This window comes from Pongo abelii, chromosome 13 (assembly GCF_028885655.2).
Source record: "Pongo abelii isolate AG06213 chromosome 13, NHGRI_mPonAbe1-v2.0_pri, whole genome shotgun sequence".
In the NCBI taxonomy this organism is placed as follows: domain Eukaryota; kingdom Metazoa; phylum Chordata; class Mammalia; order Primates; family Hominidae; genus Pongo; species Pongo abelii.
The window spans coordinates 34,271,504-34,294,895 of NC_071998.2; the positions used below are offsets into that span (position 1 = coordinate 34,271,504).

The 23,392-nt window shown below is 38.3% G+C and overlaps 1 protein-coding gene across 20 annotated transcripts in view; it reads left to right on the forward strand.

Moving 5' to 3' along the window:
• Window positions 1-23,392, forward strand: part of ELAVL2 (ELAV like RNA binding protein 2) — a 160,170-nt gene that overhangs the window by 44,055 nt on the left and 92,723 nt on the right. For 6 of the 20 annotated variants that reach the window (XM_054519554.2, XM_054519555.2, XM_063713930.1 and 3 more), the window contains exon 2: window positions 23,024-23,105. In XM_054519554.2, coding sequence (XP_054375529.1) covers window positions 23,086-23,105 — 20 coding nt within the window. In that variant the 5' untranslated portion in view covers window positions 23,024-23,085. 20 annotated transcript variants of the gene reach the window in all.

Sequence of the window (23,392 nt, forward strand, 5' to 3'; positions counted from 1 at the left end):
GTTTTCTGAATATAGTGGGTCTTATTGTTTTATTACTGATTTTTTTTTAAAGAGATTTAGTCTCACTGCAGTAGCATGATCATAGTTAACTGTAACTTCGAATTCCTGGGCTTTAGGGATCCTCCAGCATCAGCCTCCTGAGTAGTTGGGTCTGTAGGCATGCTTTACTGCAACTGGCTAATTTTTAAATTTTTTTGTAGAGATGGGGTCTCACCATCTTACCCAGGCTTGTCTTGAACTCCTGGGCTCAAGGGATCCTTCTGCTTTGGACTTCCAAAGTGCTGGGATTACAGACCTGAGCCACCTCACCTGGCTAGTCTGATTTCTTGAATCTAATAGGTCCTATGTCTTTAAAATGAAGATTGAAATTATATATGCTGAAGGTAAATATTACATGCAGGTTTTTTTTTCTTTTAATTGTGTATTTGGCCTTGGTATTTTGGTTGCTATGAAGTTGTCTTGTATAACTTACATATTTAACCAATTGGAGTTAATAAAAATTGTTAATATTTAAACTATATCAAACATTTCTATGTTTTTTAGATATCACTACTATATGATGGTAATTAAGTGCTGGATACTGAATAATATTTTAAGATGATTTTATTACAGTGCTGTTTCTTTTCATCCATACCTGTGAATAATTAAGAATTTATGGTATCTGTTTGCAGTCTAGTTGGTGAGTTTAATTTACTTGGACCACCCAGAAAAAAATATACAATGATGCTTCTATAACCACTTTGACTAAGCTGAAAGTATGCTTTTTACATGTATTTATGACCTGTTAATACAGCTTCAAAGTGTGGTGTATTGAAAAGATATTGGCTGCTTCAAGGTTGGGCTGAAATGGCTGTGTTTGCCAGGAATAAGGAGGGGTCTCCATGGATGACCACTGGGCCAGTCATTTAATAGCCGTGTGGAACCCCCTTCGGCTATCAGAAGAATGTTTTCTGCTCTGCACTGAGTATCTTTGGAAGCAGATAGAAAAGTTGAGGTCTAAGGTAGATGCTCTAATCATGGATGGCTAACTTTAAGAAGCATTATTGGGCCAGGTTCTCTTGTGGTATATGCCAAGCTCATGCTCGTGCGTGGGTACACACACAAACCCAAGGTACAGTAGCAGCACCATGTGTTTTGTATGTTGTAGGCCTGCCTTGACATAGAACTGTTTGTTCTAAAGCAACTCATTTTAAAGCTGCAGTATGTTAAATGGGCAACCCTTCATTGAAGACCTTGGATATGTTGGCAGTTTATCAGCAGCAGGGTTGTGATCCTGTCACTTCTTGTTAATGAGGGCTTTTATTTAGCTTAGCAAATCATATCTCTTGTTAATATCCACTCTCTCAAATGGTAGACTTGAAAGGGATGTTTGTACCGTTTTGTTTATTAGTAGCCATAAGGGTGCTTTGGCCCTTGCTTGTTATAGCCATTTAGCCATATTTCTTTTACGGAGATGTGGTTTGTTTTAAACTAGGGAAATCCCCAAATGATTAATGTCTTTCTTTTGTATATCATTTTTGAAATGGCTTTTTATATTTCCTATTAGGTGGTCTTTTCCTTCAGTCTAAATTTCACTTCCATTTTGAAATTCCTAGCAGGGGTTTGTCAGAGCATTTATGTTCCCAGTGTTGCAGTTGACTTTCCCAGCATTTATTTGTTGTTCTTGGGTAGTCCAAGAGAATAAGCATTCTGTCTTCATATTTAATGTACATTTCTTATATATAACAAGTTCAAGGACATCAGAGAATGTTAGAGCTGGAAAGGCCCTACCCATAGTGTTGAACAGCAGTCTCATTTCATATACACTCAGGACTGATGCTAAGATGTGTTGTCTAAAGTCTTAGGTATAGTGATTGCGGTTGGTGACTGACCTTGTGGCTGGTTCCCGACTTGCCTTTACTTCCCCCAGTGCCCTCTCTACAGTGCTGCATTATTTCCTTTTTAAAAATGTACGTTATGCTTTGGTGGGACTGCAAACTGATAAGTTTTTAGAAGTTTTTTTTGGCAGTGACTAGTGTAATTAAAAATGCAAATAAACTACAAACCAGCAATTTCTATCTTTAAATTTACATTTTTGCTTTACTGTAAAAGGTATCTATCGTAAGCACTGTTTGAAATAGCAAAACCTTGGAATGTTCATCAGTAGTGGATTGGTTAAATTAATGAGGGTATATATCTCTATTATATAGTATCTATAAATAAAGAGTATGTGCTGATCTTGAAATGTAAAAAGCAAGGTTCAGAGAACATGCAAAAAGATCTATGTATTAAGTATTTACTTTTCCTCACCTGTGCCTTAACATGTTTGTATTTTCTTTGAAAGTGTTCAAAATGTTCATGAAATTGTTAACCTCTCAGGTGTAGGTTTGAAGAAATTAAATATTTCTATCTTTTATTGCTTGAACCCGGGAGGTGGAGGTTGCTGTGAGCCGAGATCATGCCATTGCACTCCTGCCTGGGCGACAGAGCGAGACTGTCTCAAAAAAATAAATTAAATAAATAAATAAATAATAAATAAATGCATCTTTTAAACAGTTCTGTGGTTATCTTTTTGCATCAAATATATATTTTTTAATTTGCACAAATTATTATAGTAGAATTACTAATTACTTCAAAAGCTGATCCCCCTTGGGCTTTTCAGAGCATTTTAATAGATTTCCACTTTCCCTACATATGAGCTATTTGTTAGCATTCAGTGCCTGCCTTGAGCTGAGCGTTGTGCATGGTCCCTGGGTGCTCAGAAACACTAGGATGTGGATGCCACTCTTAAGTTCTCCAAGTCTGGTTGACAGTCCAGAGGAAGAAAACGTGAGTTTATGGGAGGGGAGTTTGGTGAGGTCTGCTGCAAACATTGGGAAACGGTTCCTGAAACCAAGTAGATGTAGTAGCACTTGTGAAGCTCTTTTATACAAATAGGGGGAGTTGTCCCCCCACCCCACCCCCTCCCCCCCAGGAGAAGAGGATTAAGTGTGATGTACTCCTAGCATGTAAGGAAAAAGTTTTGATTATTGGAACATGGGTGGGTTTCTAGAGGACACCAAAATCATACAGGAACATTTATTTTGTTTGAGAGAGCCAGACTTGGGACAATTTTATAGGATGGCTTAGTGTGAGGACAACTGAAGCAAAAGACATGGGCTGATGTGGCTAAAGGGGCCTTGAGGAGGAAGGCACCAGGGCTTTGAGAGGAAGATGGAGCATGCATGGCTTCCTGACTAGGGTGTAAACCCCCAAATGAAAGTGAAAAACTGCTTCTGGCATGCTTTGTATTCTGTAGGAGAGACTCATAAGATACTCAAGCATTTTTCTAAACCAGTGTAAGTATGCAACATGAAACATGTAATAGCTTGTTATGCGTTATAAAGCATCTTTTCTGAGAACCAGAATATACAGTTATATTCATGTTTCTCCGACAATGTTTATGTACAAATTTTAACGTTAAAGGCAGTTGAGATGATTAACGTTTTTTTCTTATAAATTAGGGTAGTAGTGGGCATAAGAAATAGTTTACATAGTCCCAGAGCTGGAGGAACATCCCTTTGAAGGTAAGGAGAGTAGTTAGAAGCTGTTCTAAGGTTTATCTATATGGGCTAAAGGGATTCACCATAAAGGCATGCTTATGTAGCAATGAATTAGACCAGTAATTCTCAAAGTTCTTGATCAGAGGATCCCTTTATACACTTAAATTATTGAGGACCCCAGGACCTTTTGTTTGTTATGTGTATAAATATTTACTGTATAAGAAATTAAGATGAGAAAATTTAAAAACATGTTTAAATAGCAAACCCATTACATATTAAAAAATACTTTTAAAGTGAGAAATATGTGTATTTTTAAAAAGTAAAGGTGGCATAGTTTTACATTTTACATTTCTTTAATGTCTGGCTTAATAGATCTAGTCAACTGTATTCTCATTGCAACAGACTGAATGCAGAAGCAAGTGTCACATATAACCTTTAGAAAGCTCTACTGTACATTTATGAGAGAAAAAGGCATTCTCTTGACTTCCCGGTTGTATGAGGAAGTCTCAGAGGACTCTTAGGTTCCCAGGCTATACTTTCAGAACCACTGGATTAGACTAATGGATTCTTGGAAGACAGGGCTAGGCCCATCTGAGTCTTAAAACTTGGAATCTGTATTGTAGGGAGGAGTGGACAGTCATCTTTCTAGGGGAGGGGTAAATTTAAGAATAAAGCTGTGGAATTGGAGTACTTTGGAGGTAAGATTGTCTTTGGGAGTTGAAAACTTGAATGCTGTGACCAGCTTCTATCACTAGCAAATGCCATCACTAGAAAGTTTGGCCAAGTCTTGGGGCTTGCTTTCTCTGTCTAAAAATTGAGGCTGTGGGCTAGCGTTTGGAAGTCCCTTGTAGCACTAACATTCTATGATTTATTAATGTATTTTTTATAGCGCTCTTGACCCTTTCTATAAATACATGCCCACACATCTACATACAACATACTTGGAGCACTTTGGAAGGTCACATGAGTTAAAAATGCACCTTGGAGTAGTTCACCTACTCCATGCATTTTCTTCTTCCTGTATTGGTTTCATTGTCCTACTTTGTTGCTCAAGTAGACATTGACTAAATGGTACCCAGGATGTGTATAGAATCTTAACTTCTTTCTTCAATTGTGGGACACATCTGCACTTAAAAAAACAAAACGAAACAGATAAACAATCTTCCACTGTATTTATTTCAGCTTCCCACATTAGTCGTGGGATTAGGTGGGTAAGGAGGAGGGAGGTGAGATGTCATCTAAAACCACCATTATCAATCAGGGCTCCACCTGTCAATTCCTATTTGCAGTGCTTGTTAGAAGAAAACTCTGTGGGAGTCCCTTCCCCCTTTAAAATGCAAAATGGGGTGTTGGTGGTGAAGGGTGCCAATTTATTTTTCTGTGTATGATTCCATATTTAATATTCTAATAGAATTAATTTCTTTCTAGTTTCAAATGTGCTGATTTAGACATTTTCTGCATTTTAGTTTGGATAACTAATTCCTGAACATTCTGTTGTCAGATGTTGACCTTTATATGCCCTAACTAGATCAAGAAATGTCAGTAACAGTGACATCTAGCATTCTTAATGATGTTGATTTCTGTTTAAAACTAAAGTCCCTTAGCTAGGACACTTCTGTTGGTGAGATCATTGATACTCTGGGATTTCTGCTTGCAAGAAATTTACTTGTCTGAAAACTGAGTAGCCCTTGAAGGCAAAGACACACTTTATATTCTGATAGTTCCTGTACATAGAGCTTAATATTTATTGAATGAATGACAGTATAACTTTTCCTTTCAAGCACAACATTCAAGAGAAGAAGTATTAGTTTTTCATTTTGAAATGCCTTGTAGCTTTAAAAAATCAACCTGAGAAAATTTCTTCGACTTTAAAAGAAATAAAGCAGCAGTTAAGTTTTAAATGTTATTTTAAAACATATTAAACTTGAGCCTATTTCCAGTAATGTTTTTGTATTTTTTCTAGGCTCTTAATATTTATTTCATACTTCAGCTATTCCTAGGTAAGTGTACCTACTTCTAAACAGAAAGTTTTGAGAAATAGTCTGGAGGGCTTCTGTGTCTGTTAGGTAGCTCCAAATTGAAATAAAATGTAAAAATGGAAGACGGGGGGCAGTTGTTATACAGTTCACAATTAGCCTTGATTTATAGATCTCTGCTGGGCCCAGCTGTAAAGTTTATTGGTATAAAATGTGTTCTTGATCTGGAAAGCCCTCAAATAAGGTGCCTTTCTTTCCAACAAGTAGGAAGGAAATGTTAATGCCAGTTTTCCTGTGGCTTCTGTTTAATGTGAATGGGATCCTCTGAGGAGATTTAAAAAGCGGCTCATTGCCCTTGAAGGCACCCATATCGGATGAAGATAGATCTAAATTAGTATTTGAATAAAAAATTTCATACGTCATCTGCTTTCCCAAACTAAATTTAAAGTTTAGTTTTAAACTTTTACTGTAAGTTATTTTAAGTAAGTCGAATTTTCTAATTTTGTAGATTCATTTGCTTGAGAAGCATTCTATACTAATTCTCTACTCCCCGAAACCAAGTAATCTGAAGTAGCTTTCCAAAGTTGGGATTAATGACCTATGTTCTTTGAAAGAATTCTTAAAATTTCCATCTGATCTTAAGCATATAGGGCTGTAGTGCATTTCACTTCATCCTTGAATGAGAGGGAAGGGTGCTAGGCTGGACATGTTCTGCAGCTTGTGAGGTCCCTCTCCTCATGTAAGCATGGTGCCATTTGCTCATTCTGGCTTAGTAGAGCTGCTCTTGGGCACTACCATCCTGGGTTGTGAAGGGTGCACTTAGGCCCCTGCATGAGCAGATACCCTGGGTTACACATTTGGTGTTAAAATAAGCTGAGAAGAGGAATAGGAACTCTACTGTTTTAGGCCTTGATGGTTACACCTCCGGTTCAGAATTTGGGGTCCGTATTCAAAGTTACTCCACCTTTCCAAGCCTTTGATGTCTGACCTACAGAATGGGAATAATGAAAGGTTGATTGTGACGCTTTATGGTGAAGCTCTCATTATTAGCTACTTTCTTTCCTCATTTTTGAACTGGAATTCTTTGGAAGACTGAAGAAAACTTGCCTTAATGAGGCTATTTTAGGAGAAATATTGGACTTTAAGGCTTTTGTTTCTTTAATGCTTTGTTTCTCTAATACTCTTCAAATCTTGCATAGGGAAAGATTAGGTCTGTCCCCTGCACCCACCCACAGAGTCCTTGGACAGCTATGTTTAAAAGTGAGGGCTTGGTTTAGATTTGCTGGAAGACCTCTTAAAACTTTTGGGAAAGGAAAGAGAATGGGAAACTACAAAGGGCTTAAGATTTCTCTTTTCAGTGATAAATAGAGCCGTTTCGGGGTTTTCTAATTCTTAATGATTTCTTGCCCAACTTGTGTGTCTCTTGTTTGGTGTGTTAGGTCTGTAAAGAAGCTTAGTCTACCCGGAAGCACCTTGGGTGTGGTAAGGCAATGAGGGGCTCTCAACAGAAGATGCACTAGTGACCTGCGTGTCTTTCAAACTAGGGTGTTGGCTGCTGGGAGTAGCAAGAGTTACTATTGAGCATCAGTGACTAAGAATTAATCTTAATTAAGTTGGAAATGGGGCTGGATATTGTAATTAGATGTGAGAGACCCAGTGATCAGACTTGAAGATGGTAGGCCCTCAAAATTCTGCTTTTCCCCACTCGCGTGGTGGGGTGAAGTAAGAGTACAAAATCTTGTTTTCTATGGAGGGACATCTAGGTTCTAGTCCAGGTTTCACCCTGAGTGCCTTAGGAAAATACTCACTTTTCAGGTCCTGGGTTTCTTATCTCTTAAAATGCGGGATGGGAAACAAGGTAACAAATAGGATTGCTTTTCTCCTGTAAAGATCTAAGGTGATGTTAGAACCAGGGGAAGGTTTGGTGCTACTCCCGACTTTATTTGCTTGTTTAGAAGTCATAGGTGAGAGGTCTTCCTTTGTATTTTGGGTTTTTTTGTAGGTAGTTTGGAGATAGAGATGGAAAAAAATTTTAAAAAGCTTCTGTGAGATTGCATTAGATTTTCTTAGGCTTTCTAGTTATGTCTGTCTTAATTGTGTAATAATTAGCACTTTAGGAAGGCCATTATGATAAGGGTTTTAATAGTTCTTCCATCCTTCACTTTACATGACCACCACCTGGGAGAAAATTTTGTACACATATCAAGGAAGAAAATGATCAAGTTTTGGATTTAAGAACGTAATTGTTAAGTTTTGATTACATGATGCCTATTAGGTTGTAATTATATCTATCTTTAAAAAACGGATGGTAGCAGATTTGATTGCTGCATTTCCTGAAGCAGTTTTTTAAGATAATGAATTTAATTACACGTGTGCCTGGGAACCATTTTAAACCATCGAGAAGGGAAAAATGGACAAGGCCTATTGGAAATGGAAAGTGTTCACCTAGGTGTATAGCTTTTAGCTTGTGGTTTTGAAGGATAGGAACAGAAAAGTCGGACTCCTCCCTTGTCTCCATTCCCACACACACACACCCCCTACAAAGGCAGAATCCATATTCTGTTACTTTATATGAAGTGTTACAATAACATTTATCAGATGTCAAAGGGTATGGCATAGAAGTGGTTGTGTCAGCATGATTTGAAGGCTGCTACTTTGTGCCAGGCACTGTTCTCAGCAGTCTACATGGATTCACTCACTTGAGTTCTTACAAAACTCTGAGAAGTAGGTGGTATAATTATCTCCCCACCCCCGCCATTTTATAGGTAAGGAAATGGCACGTAGAGTGATTTAAGTTACTGGCCCAAAGATGCAGTAAATGACAGAGCTGGAATTAGAACTCAGGCAGTCTGGCTTCAGAGTGCACAGTAACATCTATACTAGAATTCCCTCTGCCCAGGTATTAGAACTAAATTATTTAATCAAATAAAGAGTCCTGTTTTGCTGTTGTGACCTTTTTGCACTAATGTTATGAACTGTCTCCTCAGATAAATAACCTTGCAGAATTTAGGCAAATTTGGTTTAGAATCTTGTAAGAGACAGATAAAGGACAGCTTTGGCTCTGTCATCCTGCCTGAAGGTTTCAGTGGCTCCCTATTGCTTACAGAACAGATTTCAAACACTTTCAGGCATTCAGAGTTCTCCCTTCTTTGCCAGATGCAATGTTTACTTTATGAACTAGCCAAATAACTTTCTCTTGATCATGACCCATGAATTCTTATCCCATACTTTTTTTTTTCTTTTTTTTTTTCTTTTGAGACAGAGTTTCACTCTTGTTGCCCAAGCTGGAGTGCAATGGCGTGATTTCAGCTTACTGCAACCTCCACTCCCAGGTTCAAGAGATTCTCCTGCCTCAGCCACCCGAGTAGCTCGAATTACAGGCATGCACCACCACGCCCACCTAATTTTGTATTTTTAGCAGAGACGGGGTTTTTCCATGTTGGTCAGATTGGTCTCAAACTCCAGACCTCAGGTGATTCACCTGCCTCAGCCTCCCAAAGTACTGGGATTACAGGCGTAAGCCACCACGCCCGCATCCCATACTTTTTATTCACTCAAGTATATCATAATGGCAACCCTAAATCCTACACCTGGTGCCCTTTAAAAAATCTCGTCTCAGTCCCTACCTTTAATTATTTCTGTCATTATCTACCACCCATTCCTCTCCTGCTACCAAGCACCCTTTCTGTTTTAAATTCCCAATACCTGGCCTTTGGGATTTTATTGAAGTGTATCATACATGAGATTTACCAGATAACATGAAGATGACTTACACATTTCTTCATTTAGTTTGTGTTTATATTTACACTGTTACTGTGATGTGCTAGGGACTTAGCATGCATTACGATTTAAGATCAGTTTAATGATATTTAGAAATTCGTTCTGTTTTTGTAGTGCCTTTACTGGTTGTATTTTTTTGGAAACGCCTGTGTTTTTCTTTTAAACAGAGGATAGAGGTTCACTTTTGGGCTTAAGTAGAATTAGTAGGATTCATTCTGGATTTTGGTTCATTTTTGTCTCGAATCTTAAACTCTTCAAATCCTATTGTTAGCTGCTCAGGACTCAGCTGGGCAGATGGTAGCTATTGTACAAATTAGGACATTCAAGCATAAAGGTCAGGTTAATTCAACCTGTGTCCATTTAGCTAAATTGGCTACCATGTCATGCTTGTGAGTTGGACTCTGCATCAACCAGCTTTGCAGTCCATTGTCCCTGTCCTCATTCTTTATAGTTAGCTATCTCTCAAATGCATCCTTACTATTTGGAATGAGGAAAACGGGGTTAAAATGAAGAGATAAGCAAGTCCGAATCTATTTTCTCTAGTATATTCCATGACTGATATTGAATCAGTAGAATAACCTATACAAAGGATGTAGGGCAAGGGCAGTTGTTCTCAGAATATCTTTTACATATTTGGGATATTACTCTTTGTTTTGAAAAAAATTATAGAGCTATGATTAAATATCTGCTTGTGCAGGGAACTAACTCTACATATAGATTTGGCAATAATAGTGTCAAGGCTCTCTGTAAGGATGGTGTAAACCCTGGATATCTTACTTATAGACAGCCGTTGCCCTCGTGAGGCAAATCATGCATCTTTGGATCATAATGACTAAGCAGCAGAATTATAATCTGGCAATTTTGTGGGTTTACCGTTAGAGTGTGAAGCTGTTTTTGCCTTTTGGTAGTATTGTGCTTTCCTCGAGATGATCTCAGCTTTCATTAAGATTTCATCTGACTGAAAAGATTGATTTTTGAGTAGGTGAGAGTCCTTTTATGTGATGTCTCAAAGGACAGAGTGTGGGTCAAATCGCTCTTCAAATGGATGGTAATTGTGAGGAAGAGGCTTTTTAAATGGAGATTGCAAGTTACCCAAAGCTTATTAGAACTAAGAGCTTTTATATGTAATAAGCTTCCACATTTGTAAATAACAGGAACTGTAATAACCCAGTGAAAGCCCCATAACCAGGGCTTGAACCAGAGTTATATGTTAACAATGATCACCCTTCTAACTCCAGTGTTTTATAGTAGGACCTAGAAAGTTCATCATTTGTCTTTTGGTTTAATTCTTCTTTGGATTGCAGAAGTATGTTACTGTTCAAATTTTTGTTTCTCATAAAAATTAAGAAACAATCGAAGGACCAAGGACCAAAATGGGTACACTTCGTTTTCATAATATTCCAAAATCTGGTGGGAAACAGTATTGATCAAGAAAGTAATTTAAACATCCACTTATGTGTTTTTCAACCAGTTTGTAAGAAGGTGGTGGTGCTGCAGAGCAGGCTGTGAAGAGGAGTCAGTATTAAAAATGATTGTTTAGCTCTTGGAAATTATTTCCTGGAAATGCTAAATAGCAATAAAATCAGCTTTCAGGGAGGAGACACATTGCCATTAAATGTCTTGTTTTTGTCTCAGCTTTGTGATGAACAAAGGAATATTCGTTCTTAAATATGTGGAATCTTGAGATTTTAAATTCCATTTTAATAGTGGCAACTTAAAATTTCTTCCCTGTAAGAGGTTCTGTATTTTATGACAGTCCTATTTTTTGAGACATTTTATATATCAGTGACTATGGACGTAGTATTTTCCAGTACTTACAATGTTGTTTTCCCCATTTTTTATTTTTATTTTTTTGAGATGGAGTCTTGCTCTGTCTCGCTCAGGCTGGACGGCAGTGGCGTGGTCTCGGCTCACTGCAGCCTCCGCCTCCCAGGTTCAAGCGATTCTCCTGTCATAGCCTCCTGAGTAGCTGGGACTACAGCCATGTACCAGCACATGAAGCTAATTTTGTATTTTTAGTAGAGATGGGATTTTACCATTTTGACCACGCTGTTCTGGAACTCCTGACCTCAGGTGACCCACCCATCTCAGCCTCCCAAAGTGCTGGGATTACAGGCATGAGCCACCACGCCCAACATTTTCTCCATTTCTTAAATGGACACTGGCAGGATCTTAGGTTCTTGGGGAATCTTATATAAAATATAAACAAATTACCCACTTAATTATAACGAGCCTGTGGTCTATAAAGATAGGGACTTAATTTTTCAAAGTTGTTGACTTTGAAAATATTGCTTAGAAATGTGTTTTTTAATGTCTGAAGAGCAGTAATATTATTTTACTCCTTTAGTTTGTTTTGATAGCAGTCGATCAAAAGCTATTATAAGGCATGTATACAGATGTTTTGTAGGTGTGCATAAGATAAAATAAGGTGAGAAATTTGGTTAAAGAAGTGTTCATCTTCTTTAGCTTTAGTTAAATTTTATTTTTCTAGGAGCTGTATATATCTAATTTATATGGTCCTGGCTCTCTACTTATTATTAAAACAAGAGAAGATGGAAGGATTAATGCATACTCTGCCATATTTTATCTGTATTCCATTGGTCAGGAAATCTTCCCAGATTGTAGGGAGCATTGCCAAGTGGTTGGTGTACTGGATCTGAAAAGATTAGACTGGTTTACCCCCACAAATTTTTTCATGATTTTCCTAAACATTAAGGATTGATTTGTACAAGCTTTGTGTAATTTTAATAATTAGTCTGGTTTGACTAATGTAGTTATTTGATGTAAAAATGGTTGATACTTTGGAATTCTCAAATTCTAGGAATGTTTAAAACTGAATGTATCTTATTCAGCCTTGAATTTGAAAAATGGGGGCTGTCTATCCAGTATGGATTAGGATATATATTTTCACTCCCTAAGAAAAATTGTTGTCCTCAGAAGCTTTTAGGAACTCTGGCAGGACAGCTTGCCTTTTCTCCTGCAAGAGGCCTGCTGTACGTGTGTTTAACAGTCAATCTGTTGTAGAAAGTGGGTGGTTCTTCTCCCCTTTTTAGGGGAAGCTGATGGCCCAGCCCTTTTGGGCACTCAGTGTTCCAGGAAAGTGTCACTGAAGTCCCTGAATGTTACACTATCAGTTTGCTTTTGATTCCAGGCCCTGATTGTAGAGTCATTGGTGTCATTTCTCTGCCCTACCACCCCTGAAGTTAGAAGGGGAAAGATAAGCTCATGAAGCAGCTTGAATGCTGTTGAGTATCTCTGGGTGCTGCTGACTGCAGTGCCTTTTGATTGAGATCAGAGTGATGAAAGAACTAAAGCTCTTCTGGATTTTTACATCTCCATTCTGGTTGGGTTTCTATATAAAGATGACCAGATACAGGTGGAGTCATTGATGGGGCCTTACAAATGGCTGTATGATATAGTGCATGCTAAGTTACCAGGAAAGAGCTCTTGGAGGACTGTTTTTAAAGGGGTAAGCAAAATTTATTAGAGAAGATCAGCAAAGCTTATAATGAAGAGCATGTGTGTAAATTGGAACCAGTAGGGAGAAGCTCATGAGTGGAGAAAATAGTTATAAAAGTTTGGAGGTGGAAAGTCCACTGAGTGGGACAGAGGCTATTTTGGGGGCGTATAAAAATCAAGAGCCAGGTATTCAGTTTGTTGGAAATCTTAGTATATTACTGTGTTTTGTCACTCACATGATGAAAATCAATAAGGATCCAGTATAGGTTACGAAGCTCAGTTAGGCTCTCATAAAGAGTGTTGAAGAGGCTTGTTATGATGTTCTTTGGAGGAATGATAGGGGAGGGGATCGTTGAAAATTGGGAAAATCTGAGACTCTATTAGTTTTGTTGCTGGGATTTAGGTGGTAGCTTTAGAAAAAAAGTTGAGGCTTTGAGAGAAGAACTGATTGAGCTCAGATCAAATCTATATATATGTCTCATGGTCTCTAGACCTTACTTAGGATGATAGTATTTAGGGGGAGATGAGAGCCTCTGAAAACTCTGAATTTCATTTGTGTCAGATCTTCCCATTTTCTATATATATGGAGCTGAAATTGGTACCATCTTTCAGATACTGTGTAAGTACCTGGCATGATTTGGTGGAGGTAAAAGCCTATTTGAATAAAATCAGTATGTGGCAGAGCAGCAGTTGAGGGTAGAAGGTTTTTCCATAACAAGCCCCTTGTGATTGTGTAATGTTCTTCAGAACTTCTTTCTTCAGCTGCCATTTAGAAAGGAAGCAGAGAGGACATTCCAAATTGTCACAACAATAAGAATAAAAGCAAGGAAACAGGCCAGGCAGTGGTGCCTCAGTCCTGTAATCCCAGCACTTTGGGAGGCCTTGGGGGGAGGGATTGCTTGAGGCCAGGAGTTCAAGACCAGTCTCGACAACATAGTGAGACCCTGTTTCTACAAAAAGTAAAAAATAAAAAATAACTGAGTGTAGTGATGCATGCCTGTAGTCCCAGATACTTGGAAGGCCGACAGGGGAGGATTGCATGATTCTAGGAGTTGGAGGCCACCGTGAGCTGTGACCACACCGCTGTACTCCATCCTGGGCGACAGAGTAAGAACTTGTGTCTAAAAAATAAATAAAAATATGAAAAAAGGAAGTAAATAAAAGAATGTAACAGATTCAGAGGATGATTATGGGTCATTTTGACCTTATGCAGGGTTTTGGCTTGAGAAGTTGGGAGAAAACATTAGGGATGGATTAGAAAGTTGAAAAGGCCCTTAATGAAGGTCTGTATGTATACAATTGATGGTATTTGAGCAGGTGATAGCATGAGATGTTTTTGGGAAGTTGAAGCTAGCCATTACATAAAGATGAGCATGTTGGAGGAGGAGACAGATTTGAAGCAGTGTATATGATGATAAAGGCTTGCCCTGGTGTCATGGGAATTGGAGGAGTAGGGGTAGATACTGGTAGACACTCATTTTAGTGAAGGTAAATTAGCAGTTATGGATAGATGACAGTGTTGATTCAAAAGTGAGGGGGCATGGTTCAGTGGCTACAAGAAGGCTCTCTGACTTATGATGAGGCTTATGTCCTGATAAACCTATCTTTAAGTTAAGTTGAAGATAAGTAGAAAATACATTTAACATACTTAACCTGCTGAACATCATAGCTTTCGCCTAGCCTGCCTTAAATCTGCTTAGAACACTTGCATTAGCCTATAATTGGGCAAAACCGTCTAACACAAAGCCTGTTTTATAATAAAAGTGTTGAATATTTCATGTAATTTACTGAATACTGAAAGTGAAAAATAGAATGGTTGTGTAGTTACTTGGAGTACTGTTTCTACTGAATGTCTATCGATCTTGCACCATTACAAAGTTTAGAAACTGTTAAGTCAAACCATGTAAGTTGGGGACTGTTTGCATATCTAAGGTTCAGATTCCAGGAAAAGATTGGGTGGCAGCAATCAGAAGAAAAGACAACTGAGAGATTAAGAATTTGTGTGGGGGTTGTATTAGTTTGCTTGGGCTGCCATAGCAGAATACCGTAGCCTGGGTAGCAAAAACAATAGAAATTTATTTTCTCATGGTTCTGGAGGCTGGAAGACCAAGATCAAGGTGCTGGTAGTGTTGGTTTCTGGCGAGACCTCTGTTTCAGGCTTGCAGAAGGCCACCTTCTCACTGTGTCCTCACTTAGCTTTTACTCTGGGTATGTAAAGAAGGAGAAATCATTGGTGTCTCTTCCTTTTCTTATATGGACACCAATCCTATTGGATTAGGGCCCCATACTTGTGACCTCATTTATTCTCAATTATTTACACTTATGACCTCATTTAGCCTTAATTATTTCCTGAAATAATTAAGGAAATACTGAGAGTGAAAAACAGAGTGGTTGTGTAGTTACTTGAAGTACTGTTTCTACTGAAACTACTGAACTACACAACCCTGTTTTCAAATATAGTCACGTTGGAGATTATGGTTTCAACATGTTAATTTTGGGAGATACAGTTCAGTTCTCTAACGGGGTAAGGGTATTTAATTTCTCCAGGCATGAACAGAAATGATTCTTTTCCCCTGAATTTCTGATCTACAGTTTTAGTTTTTCATTGCAGAAGGGAAATGCTTTCTCATCTTTACAACTGGTCAAGACTCCTTGCTCCCACCCCTGCGATTAGCATTTGCCGTTTTCAACCTGGAGATTTCTTTTCCATTTACCCTGTCTGTACAGTAGTTTCTGACCACCTCTGCCTTTTAAAGTTGAGTTTTGACAATTGATATACAATTGATTTCTTCTCTAACCTCTTCAGTTTTATAGTTTGACCTCTTGTTACAAACTGCTTTTAAAGGCACCATGCTTATGGTTTAAAAGCCACTTAAACAGAACATATATTTAGAAGACACGATGCTTTTGCCACAGATGTCAAGAGGGTCTTGGCAGTGTTTTCACAGAATGTCTGCTGGTGTCTGTGCAGCTCTGAGACTCTAGGCACTCTCTACTTAGAGAACATGTAGAGGTTAAGTGTTCATCAGAAGACCTGCGATGTTCGTGTTGGAAATACTAAGAGATGTGATGTTTAGGATGTTTTGTGTTGTATTGCTCTGTGTACTTATCCAGAGCAGACATCCTCAAGTCAGAACTTAATGAGGTATGCGGAAAATCACCAGGGGAACCCTAATATATAAAACGTAAAATTAAAGCTCTGGGATGAATGGCTAATGCCTAGTTATATTAGCTAGTCAGTTTATAGTTACTTGCTCCAGCCTAATTTTGCTGTCTATTCAAGGTACTATTCAGAGAGTCAAACCTTTAACTTTTTCTTGAGGGACTGCAGTGAGCCTTTTAGCTTTCTTTACGTTGAGGTTTATGGGTGACGGATGAGATGAAGGATATTATTTCAGTTCCTTCAAGTTTTTAGTGTGGCCTCATTTTATTTGAAAGTGAATTCCCAGAGCAGCCGATAGGCCTGTAACTAATCCTAAGTAGAAAATCTATTCCAAAGTAGAAAATATATTTTGGCTTTACCTGTGCAGTCACAGACTGGGAAAAGGGGGTATGGGGGTCTCTGATCATGTGGATTTAAATGGTTCGGTTAGAATATCTACCATCCTTTCATCCAACCACGTATTTCCGTATATTTTTGTATTCCCTCTCTTTTTTTCAACCACAGAAGTTTAATTTCAAGATTTTCTGTCTCATCTTTCTCTGGTATTCATTACACCTGTTATATCTGTTTTGTTTCCAGTACAAAACAGCACTCAGACCTGCCTCTTTTACAGTGGTCCTCTAACCAAAGAATGATTTAGGAGAAAATTTGTCATTTGTTGAAAGGTTGTTTTTTTTTTTTTTTTTTCCTTTTTTACCATCAACCTGTCATTTTGTGTATCTTAATGGATTATTCAAGCATTTATAGCCCTTTGAAAACTTTGGTTTCAGGCATTAGAAATTAATGTAATTTAGGAACATGGTTACCCCTTACCTTACCTCTGAGTGTCCTACCTCTATACATTCAGGAAAGGGTTTAAAAAGCATAGAACACTTAAAAACTTCAAATATGTTTTCTCGTTTATAAGTGACATTTAGTAAAGGCTTGAAAGATGTAAGAAACTGTTTTGCAACCATACTGTTTTCCTCTGGGCTCTCTTTAAGAATGTTTATTTACTTTTCTGGGGTAGGGAGACGTGATAGCTTGTATAATATGATACATTATTTAGGAAGCAATTTCTTGCCATTCAGATGGTGGGTTTTGGATCTTTTAGCTAAAAGATTACCCTCTACTGAGTGTGTGGAAATCATCTTAAGACAAAATAAGGTTTGTGAAAATGAAAGTTGAATAGGAAGTTGTGCAGATGACCAAGCTTTATCATTCAGCAGGTGTCAGATTTTAAGTTGTGTGGATTCCTTTGAGAAATAATTAAAAGTTTTACCGAATTCTATTACTATTTTGAACTGTTTCCTCAATACTATGCCCCAAGAATTCAGTTGAGGACACATATGCATTTTAATACATAATTTTGTATATAACATAAATTTAATAAATCACTTAATATATAAATTCACTGTTGGTGAAATGACAGTCACTGCAGTAGGGATAGGGGGCATACATTCCACCTTACCATTTAGGAAAACTTCCATTTCTTGTGGCTGCATCTAGTATCTGGGCACTGGCCTACACTGATATAAAGGGTTACTGATAATAGGAACTGAATAAGCAGGGCAAACTTCTATTCCCCATTTACTGAGTCTTTAACAAGGCCATCTAAAGTTTTAATGGTAAGAAGGAAAAAATTGGGGGACTATATTCTTACACTGCCCTCTATAAGAATACAGAGCTCTTGGTCTCTTTTCTTTTGCTTGGATGACAGTAGTCCCTCCAGTTTCGCTTTCCATGATTTCCGTTACCTGCAGTCAACTGTGGTTCACAAATATTAAATGGAAAATTCCAGGCATAAACAATTCACAAGTTTTACACTGTGTGTACTTCTGAGTAGCGTGATGTACCCTCATGCTGACCGGTCAGGATGTGAATCCTCCCTTTGTCTAGTGTATCCATGCTGTTAGTCCCTTAGTATAGCCATCTCAGTTATCAGATTGACTTGAGGTACTGCACTGCTTGTGTTCAAGTAACCCTTCTTTTACTTTCAGCGGCCCCAAAGCGCAAGAGTAGTGATGCTGGCAATTCTGACATGCCAAAGAGAGGATGTTAAAGTGCTCCATGTTCCCCTGAAGTAAAAAGGTGAAAGTTCTCAACTTAAAACTAAATATGCTGAGAGATCACATATACATAACTTTTATTACAGTGTACTGTTATAACGGTTCTTAGTTATTGTTAATGTCTTACTGGGCCCAATTTACAAATTAAATTTTATCATAGGTATGTGTAGGGAAAAACATGGTAGGGGTCAGTACTATCTGAAGTTTCAGGCATCTATTGGGGCTTTTGGATGCCTGGAAAAAAGGGGACTGCCATATCTCATATATTTATTCCAATAACTGAATGAGATGATATGATTATTTTCTCCATTTCCTAAATGAGGAAATCAAGACTTAGGATGGCAAATGCTAGAAGGGATCACCGTAGAGTTAACAGTTGTAACTACCAGGCTATATCCGATTGCTCAGCAAGCTCTGCTTATTGTCACTCACTTCTTATATTTTGTACCCTGGTCCATTGGCTTTAGGTTAGTCGACTGTTATTTTTTCCTTATTTTCCTAAAATTCATATCCATTGGTTACATTAGCTGTAAAAGTCATTTTGTGTTCCCTTCTTACCTACAGTCTTAAAAGTAAAAATTTTCTAACCTGTACTTGGTTCTCTCAGCAAAATGATTCCAACCTGTTTTTTCTGCCTTTTTAATCACCGCTTGAAGTAAAGCCTGTGTTCAGACTTTCCCTGAACTTAGTCTGGGTCAGCTCTGCCTCAGCACCTCCACTGTTTTTGAACTTCTGTTTGCCCCCTAAAAGCTGGATGAATTCCCCAGTCTCTGACTATTTGACTCTTGCTTGTTCGGCACTACCTAGCTGATAGTCCACTTGTCTTACGAAAGTCTTTTACAATGGCTCTCATCCTTGCTTGCAGATTTGAATCAAATCGGGTGCTTATAAAAATGCCAGTATCTGGGCCCTTAGGAGAGATTCTTATTTAATTGGTCTGGGGTGAAGCAAGATATTGGTTATTTTAGCTGCTTCATCGATGTGTGGTGCAAAGAGCATGGGCTCTGGAGTTTGTTAGACCCACATTGGCAAGTTTTGTGAGTTCTGGAAAAGTTAATCTTTTTTTTTTTTTTTTTTTTTAAGCCTGTTTCCTCATTTGAAAAATAGGGATGAGGCCGGGCGTGGTGGCTCATGCCTGTAATCCCAGCACTTTAGGAGGCTGAGGCGGTTGGATCACCTGAGGTTAGGAGTTCGAGACCAGCCTGGCCAACATGGTGAAAACCCATCTCTACTAAAAATACAAAAATTAGCTGGGCATGGTGGCGGGTGCCTGTAATCCTAGCTACTTGGGAGGCTGAGGCAGGTTGCAGTGAGCTAAGATCATGCCATTGCACTCCAGCCTGGGAGACAAGAGCAAAACTCCGTCTTAAAAAAAAAAAAAAATAGGGATGAAATGACCCATTTTATTAAGTTATTAGGATCATGGGGGTAATGCCCTTTAAAACGGCTTAGAGCGTGGCCTAGCATATCCTAAATTAAATTATAATAGCTGTCATCCTACCCTGTTCAACAATGTTGTCTTCCTTTTCCAAATGCTCATATTCTTTCTCACATTTGCCGTATATATATCTGTTGCCCTTTCCTCATGTTCGAATTCTTGTCTTTCCCATTAAAATTTATTTACAGGTCCAAGGTCCTCAGTGATGTTTTATTCCATTGTGTGCTTAAATAAAAGTGTACCTTTTACCTTTTGCAATATATTAGACATGAAAACCTTCCAAAGAGAAATAGAGAAACAGCATCAGAACTTCTTTGAATAGAAGAGTAAACTGGGTCATGTGGATGTCACTTTAAAATTTCAGTAGCTTAGATTTTTAAAAGGCTTTCCTTTCTCTCTCTCTCTTTTTTTTTTTTTGCCACTAAAGTCTGTTACTGAGACTACTGCAGGTTTCCTGCTTTATATACTTTTTGAACACTAATGTCTTCGTTTTTTGTCTTAACTGGCTCCTGGTCCTATCTTTACCTTGAAGTTTAGTATTTTCCTCCAAGCTTCTTATAGCTTCAGGGTAACTTTCTGAGTGATACAGTCTATCTCCAGTAATAAAGGGCAGATCAACACCAGTTGAAAGGGATAACTGTCTTTCCATTTTTAAAAGGTACATTTTTATTGAGCTGCATTTTTTTTTAAAGCGTGAAAGAGACTCTAACCCTCAAGTTTCATTGTTATTCTTCTGATATGTCAGTAATGACCTTTGGGTTGTCATTTCAGTAGCTCAGGGTCAATATATATTGCTAAATCATTCATGTCCTGTAAATTTCAGTATGAAATAAGCATTTACTGGTTCCTTGCCTGGATAGTCTGAGCCTATATAGTTTATCTCAATATAAATTAGATCTTTATTGCTTACATGATTTTGATGAAATTAGGTATTACAGTTATAATTTTTTTAAAGTTCTCCTTGACTTTCCTGGTATGTTAAACTGCTTTCTATGTTACTTTTTAAAAAATAGTGCACATGATGTGGGCTTTCACAGCAATTCTTCTGGAAGGTGACTTTTCTTCATTGTTAACAGAGAGAAATACTCTGCATTTATCACAAATGTTTCAAATGTCCTTGGATAGACTTAGAAATCTCTCAAGTTCAGCTAGCTTGAGACAGAGTACAAAATAGAATGTAGCATCAGTGAAGACCAGTCAGGCTGTTCTTCCAGTAGATCACTATTCCAGGTGACCTCATAGTGACCTTCAAGTACCGAAAAGTCTGGAATTCTTACTTATTTTACAATCTATTCTTTGGGAATGTAAATTCAGTGAAAACGTTGAGATAGTTTTTGAGTGGGACCCAGTATCTCTTCCTCTATCAAACCGATCAACTACTTTTCCCATTGTGTGTCCTCTCCAGTTTTGATCTGTTCTGCTCAGACTGGAGCTGGTCATATGCTTCGGAAATCCCTGTTTACAGGTTGATGCAGACCTGGAGCAGCTGCTCACTGGCAAAATAGGTCTAGATTTCTATGTTGTGACTGATTCATACTCATACTGGGAGTTTTGGGTTAACAGACGTGAGACAGTGAGAATTGAGCTATAGTGGCTTCAATTTGAAGGGGATTTTTTTCCTCCCTTGTTATTTTTGTTTTCACACTATCCTTAAAGTAATGCAAAATTTGGGAGATACCTGATTAAAAATGTTTCATTTTGCCTAAATTTGACTTGTAGGTGCAGCTGTGATAACTAAAAGATCCTACCTAAGTCCTTTTTTGTCCTCCAGGACACTGAATTAAATTCATCAAAATTCTCATTTTATAATATGCTTTGGTCTATGTGTGGGCTCTTACTTGGCTGCTGAAGAACATTCAATTGTGTGAACTTGTATGACTTTATCTTCATATCTTTCTTGTTCATCTTCCTTGATAAACACTTTGTTTTCATTTCTTGTGCTTTGATGAACAGTGCTGCTGTGAACTCTGTGAGTAGCTCCCTGTACTTCCTCAACCCTCTTTGTAACAGTTGTTCCTTGATATATGTACTTCTCAGGGAAGTACAATAAGAAATAAAACTGTACATTGTGGGAGGGGAATAATAGGTTTGTCAACTCTCTTTTGCCAAGGAAAGGCGTTTAAGACAATCTGACACGTTATCTATTTTCACTGTCATTTCCTGGTTTGCTTAGATGCCCCAAAGTAGGATGCACGTAACTTCACAAGAGAAATTGAATATATTTCACTTTACAAAAAACTCATTACATTTCTTATTTTGCCTGAAACCAAATAAGATTTTTCCCACAATGTCTAGTGAAGTGCTTGGCACTTAGACTCAAGTCTACTTGTTTTTCCCTACGGATATTAAGTGTTTCTTGTACATGATCCATTTACTGAATTCTGATATTCCAAATAAATTCTGATTAAAAAGTTAATTGGCAGTGTGATGTAATGGGAGTTACAGGTTGTGCCCCACCTCTGCACCTACCTAGTTCAGAAACACTGAGCCAGCCGCTGGGTTTCATTTCCTTCATTTGATAAAAAGGAATGGATGAGGATAGATGGGTTTCAAGATCTCTGTAGCTTAAGTTTTATCTATAATTGTAAAATTCTGCCTGCTGGGTTCCACATATTGCATGTAATTGCATCCCTAGGATGACATTCCTCAGGGTACAAGTTATGTCTTATTCACCAGTCCCACTGCCCGCAACACTACCTAGTATGTGTGTGGCACCATCCTTTACCTTCCAAAGACCAAGTATTACATATATGTAGTCATGTTTATCTTTAGATCTCAGCTTAAACGTCACTTAATCTGCAGAAGGCTTTTCTTCTGATCACTGTCCCAGTTTTATTCCCACAGCATCCTTTTTTCTTTCGTGGCATGGACTGCAATTCTAAACATTAGCTTTATCCTTTGGCTTGTTTAATATGTCTCTCCCACTAAGTTCCCTTAGTACCTGTCTTCTTTATGCTATAGTCTCTGTGCCCAGCGTTTTTGTTTTTGTTTTTTGAGATGGAGTCTTGCTCTGTGGCCCCAGGCTGGAGTGCAGTGGCGCAATCTCAGCTCACTGCAAGCTCCACTTCCCGGGTTCACGCCATTCCCCTGTCTCAGCCTCCTCAGTAGCTGGGATTACAGGCGCCCACCACCACGCCCGGCTAATTTTTTTGTATTTTTTTTAGTAGAGACGGGGTTTCACCGTGTTAGTCAGGATGGTCTGGATCTCCTGACCTCGTGATCCGCCCGCCTTGGCCTCCCAAAGTGCTGGGATTACAGGCGTGAGCCACCGCGCCCGGCCTGTGCCCAGCATTTTAAAAATGATTGCAACTGTGTGTATTTTGCCCTCTATTTGAACCTATGACAACAGAGAGCCTAGTGCACATGCCTTTTCTCTGTTCTGAGCCTGATAGTTTTTTCATCTGTCATCCAGATATAATCCCTCCTTCTCACACTTACCAGATTGTGTCCTGTGTTGTGGTTCTGCATGTGTTCCCTTCTTTGCTTAGACAGTAAGTGGGAACTCCTTATCTGAGTCATCTTGGATATCCAGCACAGTGCCCTGCACATAGGATTTGCATGTTAGAATGAATGCAGATGTCTGTCCTTCAAATGTGTTGATATTTGAGGCATATCTATTTTTTTCTATGTCCTTTTAGCGGTGACTAAAGCCTTATTTGAAAGCTCCATCTCCAAGAATTCCTGATGCCTTTATTCAATAATGAACCTCGTTGTTTTCAGGTTAGTGCATGGCCACTTTGTAGTTGTGCAGAATTGTACCAGTTTTTCATGCTCTCTGAGGTTACATGTTTTTCTTCAGTTTAACTTTTGATTTTGCTTGGAGTTACTCCATTTAAGTGGCTTCAGACTGTGAGCTGAGTGAGATCTTGCTGTCTTCCAGCCTTGGCACCTTGAATATTTCCTTTTGTTTACAAGCTAGTTTCTCTTTGGCTGTTTTTAATTTGGAGGACTAAAGTGTAACAGATGAGATAAGGATAATTCTGCTTATTAATGTCTTATCTGGAAGT